The sequence below is a fragment of the Muntiacus reevesi genome, chromosome 7 (assembly GCF_963930625.1).
Source record: "Muntiacus reevesi chromosome 7, mMunRee1.1, whole genome shotgun sequence".
NCBI classification, from domain to species: Eukaryota; Metazoa; Chordata; class Mammalia; order Artiodactyla; family Cervidae; genus Muntiacus; species Muntiacus reevesi.
The window spans coordinates 27,300,752-27,310,787 of NC_089255.1; the positions used below are offsets into that span (position 1 = coordinate 27,300,752).

The 10,036-nt window shown below is 36.0% G+C and overlaps 1 protein-coding gene across 1 annotated transcript; it reads left to right on the top strand.

Annotated features, from left to right (window-relative positions):
- Positions 1–521: 521 nt before the first annotated feature.
- Positions 522–1,451, top strand: LOC136172014 (olfactory receptor 4F3/4F16/4F29-like). The gene has a single exon (XM_065941136.1). The coding sequence runs from the start codon at positions 522–524 to the stop codon at positions 1,449–1,451; it is 930 nt and encodes a 309-aa protein (XP_065797208.1).
- Positions 1,452–10,036: the final 8,585 nt, after the last annotated feature.

Below are 10,036 nucleotides of genomic sequence, written 5' to 3' on the forward strand. Positions count from 1 at the left end.
AGATATGATTGTAGATAGTGATATAAAATGATTCAAGACACATATTATGTGCCTAAGATGAAGTGAGGTTAAGAAATGACACAACTTGAAAGGCTGAAGAGTTGTTTTATGAAAAATAAAAATAGAACCAGTGTGTTCAGGCAAATCCATCTCCCCCTCTTCTTTCTTTTTCTCTCTGTTGTGCACTATCCCACCTTCCCTTCCCCTCTCAATCTTTGCCATGAACATCTACTATGATACCATGTTTGCTTCATTCTCTTCTTTGTAGATGAGTAGTCCAGGGGGCTGTGGCAAAAGGGATATTGCATGTGGAAGTGACTCAACTGCTTTAGGTGGCCACAGGTAAAATATTTATTTAATGTTGATATGGCCCTGAGAAGAAAATGTGGAGATCTAAAGTCTTTACAGTGTGACTATCCTTGAATAATTAATCATTATAATATAGAGAATGATTAATATTCTTATGTTAGTTTCCTTTTGCTTTATCTGGAAGCATTACAGCTGGTAAATCAACTGACGGAATGAATCACTCTGTGGTGTCAGAGTTTGTGTTCCTGGGACTCACCAACTCCTGGGAGATCCAGCTTCTCCTCTTTGTGTTCTCTTCTGTTTTCTATGTGGCAAGCATGTTGGGAAACTCCCTCATTTTGCTCACTGTTACGATGAACCCTCACTTACACTCCCCCATGTACTTTCTATTGGCCAACCTCTCCTTCATTGACCTGGGAGTTTCTTCTGTCATCTCTCCCAAGATGATTTATGACCTTTTCAGAAATCGTGAAGTCATCTCCTTTGGTGGCTGCATCACTCAGATCTTCTTCCTCCACATCACTGGTGGTGTGGAGATGGTGCTGCTCATCACCATGGCCTTTGACAGATATGTTGCCATATGCAAGCCTCTCCACTACTTCACTATTATGAGTCGAAAAAAGTGTATTTTGCTCGTGGTTGCTGCATGGATAATTGGCTTGATTCACTCTATCGTTCAACTGGGTTTTGTTGCAAAATTGCCATTCTGTGGTCCTAATATAATAGACAGCTTTTACTGTGATTTTCCTCAATTTATCAAACTTGCCTGCACAGATACCTACAGATTGGAGTTCATGGTCACAGCCAACAGTGGATTCATATCTCTGGGATCATTCTTCATATTGATCATCTCCTACATTTTTATCCTCATCACTGTTCGGAAACACTCTTCAGATAGCTCATCTAAGGCCCTCTCCACTTTGTCAACTCATGTCATGGTGGTGATTTTGTTCTTTGATCCTTGCATCTTCGTTTACATCTGGCCTCACCCCAGGTCACACCTAGACAAATTCCTTGCTGTTTTTGATGCAGTTCTCACTCCTTTTTTCAATTCAGTCATCTATACATTCAGGAACAAAGACGTGAAAATGGCAATGAGGAAACTATGCAGTCACTTTATTATATATAGAAGAATTTCTTAAATTCCAAAAATATTACAAAGTCTCTTTACTGATTTGAAGTAAAAATAAATTTCTATTATTTTCATATCAGATCCTCCAAATTTCTTATTAATATTTAAGTGTCCCAGCTTAAAATAGCATTATTCTTTTAAAAATGTTAACTGAGAAATTGTGTTGCTGCCTCTGGTTGGAGGAAGCATGTGGTGTGGTAAATAGTGTCTTCTGAAGAAAGCCAAATGCCTGTCTCTGAGGAGATATTACCTTGATGAATTTACTATGGTTTACACTTCAAAATTGAGTCTCTTCAGTATCAGAGTGGGTTATATAAGGGAATGCTGATTGACACTAGGTAAATCAATAATAGATGGAACTATATACATCTAGATGCCCACTTATTAGTTTGCCACAAAAAAAAAAAAAAAAAAAAAAAGGCAACTCCGTCCAGTGACCTGAATTTCCGTTTAGGTGTAACTCACTTTTACACTATAGAAAAATTTCTGGGAAGTCAAATGATGATAGGAACATTAAAAACAGGGAATCAGAGTAAGAACTGTTGAATGGTTATTTTGATACTAGTTCCTATATCTGCGTGCTACAATATGCCTATCATCACATTTGGAAAAATAGAATCCTGGTGTAAGCACCAGGCTTTTTTTCTGGATGCTGGCTAGTCATCACAAGACTTAGCTTTGACTCATGTTCATACACTGTTTCAGGCTGTTTAGCATCTGTCTATTTACAGATGCAGTATTCTTTCCATATGTAATCAGCCAGGTTCTTCCTTTCCTTTCTGTTGGCATGACGACTTGAGTCATTCGTTGCAATGCAAGCTAAATTTTAGTTTGGGAAGTGTTTTATATATGACTGTATTTTCTTCTATAGAAATGAAGGATTTCTATCAAGAGAGTTAGAATTTTCTATTCATACACATTTTGACAAAGAACAAAAACTAATTTCTAAAAAAAAGGTATTGGAAATAACTCTGATTTTTATACATTCTTATACTGACTCAATACATCTTAACTAATTTATCAGTACTTCTTTGATCTGATATGTGGTCCTGATTTGAATGTATTTGCTCACTCAGTTGTATCTGACACTTTCCAACCCATGAACTGTAGCCCACCAGGCTCCTCTGCCCATTGAATTTTCCAGGCAAAAATACCAGAATGGGTTACCATTTCCGACTCCAGGGTATCTTTCCATCCCAGAGATTGAAGCCACATCTCTTACATCTCCTGTGCTTGCAGGCAGATACTTTACCACTGTGTCACCTGGGAAGCCCAATCCTTATTTAATTCATAACTTATCCTCCTTGATAATTTGTTTGCCTTTTCTTTTTATATCCACTGCCTTTATATCATTTATTCATTTTTCAGTCCATTTTTAGACCCTTGGGCAACCAATACACATTATCAGTTTACTAGCTAGCACTAATCTTAGTCTCCTTATAATGTTTTGAATTGGTATTTTTTTTTTAATTTTATTTTATTTTATTTTATTAGTTGGAGGCCAATCACTTCACAACATTTCAGTGGGTTTTGTCATATGTTAACACGAATCAGCCATAGAGTTACACGTATTCCCCATCCCGATCCCCCTTCCCACCTCCCTCTCCACCCGACTCCTCTGGGTCCTCCCAGTGCACCAGGCCCGAGCACTCGTCTCATGCATCTCACCCGGGCTAGTGATCTGTTTCACCATAGATAATATACATGCTGTTCTTTTGAAACATCCCATCCTCACCTTCTCCCACAGAGTTCAAACTTCTGTTCTGTACTTCTGTGTCTCTTTTTCTGTTTTGCATATCGGGTTATCATTACCATCTTTCTAAATCCCATATATATGTGTTAGTATGCTGTAATGTTCTTTATCTTTCTGGCTTACTTCACTCTGTATAATGGGCTCCAGTTTCATCCATCTCATTAGAACTGATTCAAATGAATTCTTTTTAATGGCTGAGTAATATTCCATGGTGTATATGTACCACAGCTTCCTTATCCATTCATCTGCTAATGGGTGAATTGGTATTTTAGAAATGGAAGTTTCACTAAGTTTTCTCTTCCATTGATTAAATAATGTTCCGTAGATCCATCAAGGATTCCCATATTCCTCACTGTTTATGTATGTTGCATACAAAAATGGCTGCTTCTGCCAATCCTATCTCTTTATTTTTTTCTCTCTTATGAAAAACTTCTTTATTTTCTTTTTTTTTTTTCCTTTAATTTTTATTAGTTGGAGGATAATTACTTTACAATACTGTAGTGGTTTTTGTCATACATTGACATGAATCAACCATGGATTTACATGTGTTCCCCATCCCGATTCCCACTCCCACCTCCCTCTCTACCCGATCCCTCTGGGTCTTCCCAGGGCACCAGGCCCAAGCACTTGTCTCATGCATCCAACCTGGGCTGGTGATCTGTTTCACCATAGATAATATACATGCTTCGATGCTGCTCTCTCGAAACATCCCACCCTCGCCTTCTCCCACAGAGTCCAAAAGTCTTTTCTGTACATCTGTGTCTCTTTTTCTGTTTTGCATATAGGGTTATCATTACCATCTTTCTAAATTCCATATATATGTGTTAGTATACTGTAATGTTCTTTATCTTTCTGGCTTACTTCACTCTGTATAATGGGCTCCAGTTTCATCCATCTCATTAGAACTTATTCAAATGAATTCTTTTTAATGGCTGAGTAATATTCCATGGTGTATATGTACCACAGCTTCCTTATCCATTCGTCTGCTGATGGGCATCTAGGTTGCTTCCATGTCCTGGCTATTATAAACAATGCTGCGATGAACACTGGGGTGCACGTGTCTCTTTCAAATCTGGTTTCCTCGGTGTGTATGCCCAGAAGTGGGATTACTGGGTCATATGGCAGTTCTATTTCCAGTTTTTTAAGGAATCTCCACACTGTTCTCCATAGCAGCTGTACTAGTTTGCATTCCCACCAACAGTGCAAGAAGGTTCCCTTTCTCCATACCCTCTCCAGCATTTATTGCTTGTAGACTTTTGCATAGCAGCCATCCTGACTGGTGTGTAATGATACCTCACTGTGGTTTTAATTTGCATTTCTCTAATAATGAGTGATGTTGAGCGTCTTTTCATGTGTTTGTTAGCCATCTGTATGTCTTCTTTGGAGAAATGTCTGTTTAGTTCTTTGGCCCTTTTTTTGATTGGGTCATTTATTTTTCTGGAATTGAGCTTCAGGAGTTGCTTGTATATTTTTGAGACTAATCTTTTGTCTGTTGCTTCATTTGCTATTATTTTCTCCCAATGTGAGGGCTGTCTTTACACCTTGTTTATAGTTTCCTTTGTAGTGCAAAAGCTTTTAATTTTCATTAAGTCCCATTTGTTTATTTTTGCTTTTATTTCCAATATTCTGGGAGATGGGTCATAGAGGATCCTGCTGTGATTTTATGTCGGAGAGTGTTTTGCCTATGTTCTCCTCTAGGAGTTTTATAGTTTCTGGTCTTACACTTAGATCTTTAATCCATTTTGAGTTTATTTTTGTGTATGGTGTTAGAAAGTGTTCTAGTTTCATTTTTTTACAAGTGGTTGACCAGTTTTCCCAGCACCACTTGTTAAAGAGGTTGTCCCTTTTCCATTGTATACAATCCTGTCTCTTTAGGCCTTGTGTCAGGTGTGTATCTGTGACTAGATTCCCCACCTACATAATGATGTTTCTGTATTATCTAATGTAAAACTTTGTTAATGTCATTATTTTTTATTCTAAAGAAAGTATGTCTTTTAGTGGATGTCTACTCTGCTGTTTGCCCAGATCAGCACCTCCTTCTTTTGGTGAAGGTATCTTTCTCTTGGAGTAACCATGTGATATGATTAGAAGATGATGTGTAGATCCCACCTCTCTGGCCACTGCTGTCTGGACAAAGGTTGAGCTTCTGACCTAAGTCATAATGACATATCTACAGTTCACAGTTGAATGGTACAAGTATGGGTCTCTGACCATGATGGGCCAAATCTGAACTTTTCCTTGAGTTGTTAGATGAGAATAGAGAGAAAGCAAGCCCCACTACCTTTTGGAGTATGTTGTGCAGAAACTGCTGTCAATCATATTTCCTGCTGTCAGAAATTGAATCTGGGATACTTTTTTAAAGATACCTGAGAGAAGAAGATGTAAGATTTAAAGATAGGAGCTTACCACTATTCAAATACTTGGTTTCATGTGTCTAAGGCATTTAGCTTCATTCTCAGCCTGCATTCATCTTGGTCACTAGCTGAGCCAATAAATGCCCAAAATATTTGTCCCCTTCCCTATATGTGTTTAATTTGTGGTTCTAGCATCTAACAGGATATTGACAGGGACTTCCCTGGTGGTCCAGTGGTTAAGAATCCACCTGCCAATGCAGGGATTGATCCCTGGTCCAATAAGATCCCACATGCCACAGGGTAACTAAGCTTGTGGGCCACAGCTGCTGAAGCCCACATCCTCTAGAGCCCATGCTCCTCAACAAGAGAAGCCACTGCAATGAGAAGCCTCTGCTCCACAATTAGAGAGTAGTTCCCATTCACTGCAAGTAGAGAAACCCTATGCATTGCAATGAAGACTCCACAGAGTCAAGATATTTTTTATCTTTTAAAAAGGGATATTGACAATTACAGATCTAAGAACCCTGTATATTCAGTTAATTCTGATGTGAAATCCTTCATTGTTTTATTTCCTTAAGAAAATATTAATTTTTCTTCTTATAAAAAGGAAAATATGTTTATCATGTAAGATTTATTTGCAAATTAGATATTAAAAATGAAAAATCACCATATGGAGATAATTAATAGTAATGTCTCAGTATATCTCTTTCTAATGTTGTTCTTTTCCAGTGAGTCTGCTCTTAACATCAAGTGGCCAAAGTATTAGAGCTTCAGCCTCAGCATCAGTCCTTCCAATGAATACTCAGGGTTGATTTCCTTTAGGATTGTCTGGTTTAATCTCCTTGCTGTCCAAGAGACTCAAGAGTCTTCTCCAGCACCACAATTCAAAAATACCAATTCTTGGGCGTTCAGCCTTCTTTATGGTCCAAATCTTATACCTGTACATGACTACTGGCAAAACCACAGATCTGAGTATATGGACCTTTGTCATCAAGGTGATATCTCTGCTTTTTAATGCGCTGTCTAGTTTTGTCATAGTTTTTCTTCCAAGTGAGTGAGTGAGTGAGTGAGTGAAATCACTCAGTCGTGTCCGACTCTTTGCGACCCCGTGGACTGTAGCCAGCCAGGCTCCTCTGTCCATGGGATTCTCCAGGCAAGAGTACTGGAGTGGGTTGCCATTTCCTTCTCCATTCTTCCAAGTAGCATACATCTTTTAATTTCATGGCAGCAGTCACCATCCACAGTGATTTTGTAGCCCAGAAAAATAAATTCTGTCACTGTTTCCACTTTTACCCTTCTATTTGCCATGAAGTGATGGGACCAGATACCGTGATCTTCGTTTTTTGATTGTTGAGTTTTAAGCCAGCTTTTTCACTCTCTTATTTATTGTAATATTCTCCCTGCTTCCTCATAGGTGGAATATTATTTTTTTGTATTGATTTATCAGTACCACATATATGTTAAATATATTAACTATTATATTTATGTTCAAAATGTCCCTCTCAAATTCTTGCTTCCTTTTTCATTTTACTTATCATATTCTACAACATTAAAGTACTTTTTGTACACCAACTCCACAGAGCTACTGAACTGTGCCTCAATAGTTTTACTCTTTAGTTCTTTTCCTTTCCGGCTGGTACCTAATCAATGTTCATAAATATGTATTTTTATTGAAATATAGTTAATAGAGTTACATATAGTTAGAGTTACATATAGTTTATATATATATAATATATATATATATTATATATATATTCTTTTTACAAGATGTGAAGTATGGCTCCCTGTGCTATACAGTAGGCTTTTGTCATCTATTTTATATATAGTAGTATGTCTGTTAATCCCAAACTCCTAATTGATCTCTCTCCCCTCCTCCACTATCCCCTTTTGTAACTCTAAGTTTGTTTCTATGTCCATGAGTCTGTTTCTGTTTTGTAAATAAGTTCATTTGTATCATTATTTTAGATTCCACATAAAAGTGATATCATGTGATATTTCTCTTTGATTTATTTCACTTAATATAATTTCTAGATTCATCCATGTTGCATCAAATGGCATTATTTCATTCTTTTTTGTGGATGAGTAATATTCCATTGTATATATGTACCACATTTTCTTTATCCATTCATTTATTGATGGACACTTAGGTTGCTTCCATGTCCTAGTTACTGTTAATATTGCTGCAGTGAACACTGGGCATACATGTGTCTTTTTGAATTATGGTTTTCTCAGGGTATCAGCCCAATAGTGGGATTGCTGGGTCATATAATAGTTCTATTTTCAGTTTTTTAAGGACCCTCCATACTGTTCTCCATAGTGGTTGTATCAATTTACATCCCCACCAACAGTGCATGAAGGTTCCCTTTTCTCCACACCCTCACCAGCATTTACTGTTTGTACATTTTTTTAATAATGGACATTCTGACTTGTCTGAGGTGATATTTCATTATGGTTTTGACATGCGTTTCTTCAATTATGAGAGACGTCGAGCATCTTTTCTTGTTTGTTGACTTTCTGTATGTCTTCTTTGGAGAAATGTCTGTTTAGGCCTTCTGCCCATTTTTGATCAGATGGATTTTTTTTAATATTGAGCTGCTTGTATATTTCGGAGATTAATCCTTTGTCAATTGCTTCATTTGCAAATATTTTCTACCATTATAAGGGTTGTCTTTTTGTTTTATTTAGGGTTTCCTTTGCTGTGTAAAAGCTAATTAATCTTTAATTAGGTCTCATTTGTTTACTTTTTATTTTCATCATTCTAAGATGTACGTCAAAAAGGATCTTTTGTGATTTATGTCAGAGTGTTAATTAATACAGACCCACCCATCAGTAGACAGGCTGCTTAAAGTCTTATGAATTAACAATTTTAAAGTCCAAAACAAGAAGAGTGTAAAAGAGTAAAACAACTTCCTAAAAGATGTCCGACACCTATCAGTAGTTTCAAAACGGGATTTCATTACAAAATTTTACCAAAAATTGCTAGCCTACATTTTTTAAGAATCTTTAAAATAAGTAGCCATTAGAATGATTTTTTCACAATCATTACTTTGTATAATAATAGCTTAGTTTATTTATATAGATTAGAAAGATTTTTGTCTCTGGCCTATATTATCTTTGGGTTCCAAAAGCTTGAAATTCCATGGCTGTTTAGTTATGAAAACAATGATCCACTAATAAAAACAGATCAAGGAATTCTGTAATATTCATATATGAAATTCCTGAAGCTCATTTAAAATAACTGTGAAATCTTGGTAGCAATAAGAAAAGTTATGGTGAATGCCCTAAAAAGTATTGATTAAAAGAAAAAAATCAACATAGAAGAATATATTTAATAGTATGCTTCTAATAAGTGACATAAATAAAAGCCATGGGTGAGTGATAGCATTATCATCCAGTTATAAAATATGCAGGACCCTGTTAAAGAAATTTCTTTTTGAACTGCAAAAAAATGAACTTCAAAACAGCAAATAATCATGGGAAATTGATACTGATATAAAGAGTAATGACCTTACAGTATCACTTCTGCTATCACTGGGGTCAGAGATAGAAAGCCAGTGAATACTTTGTCAGTTAGACTACAAACTAACAAGTTGGCCTAGTTTTATTTTTCCAATTTTTTTAATCTAAAGTGAGAAGAAAGGAATTAACTGTGTCAGGTGATGGATGCATTAATTATCTTGATATTGGCAATCACTCCACAATGTATATGTATATCAAATCATCACATTGTACACCTTAAACATATACAATTATATTTGTCAATTTTTCCCCAGTAAATTGGGGCAGGGATGGAGAGCTGAGATCTGATTGTTATCCTAGACTTCTCACTTCACATATCTCTGCCTGAGTACTATCATTGATAAAATAAAAGGGTTAGAACACATGATCATTCAAATTTCAGTTATAAAATTCAACAATCCTATTATAAAGTCAACAGTTATCTAGGTTATCTATTGGAAAAAACAGTTATGTATTGGAAAAAACCAATCAGGTATTACAGCAGTTTGGTAAATAGTTTGAGAAATGAACATTAACCAATTCCAAACAGGAAAAGAATAACAGTGAAAAGGAATAATAGTCTAATTTCCAACACTGAATTATTGAACACTTTCTCTGTTTGGCACCTTTTGAGAGAGAAGACAATTGGATATGGTGGATTAAGATGATAATCAGCTTTCATTTGAAGTATTTTACATAGTAATTATACAAAGAATGAGCTAAGCATTTCTTAATTATTAAAAAGACAAGATGAAATACTCACCACCCAGAGTTATCATGAATAGTAAATAAAACAATTCATATAAAACATCCAACAAAAGCTGGAAAAATAGAAAACTACAATGTAAGCTCTCTTTATCCTTATTAAGTGTATAGCAACATGAAAAATCCCTAAACATAAGCTAGTACATGAAATAAGTAGAGGCTTGAAATGACATTTTTTCTGTTGTCATTAAAGGTAGAGCTAAATATCTTTTATCTTTAGAGTAT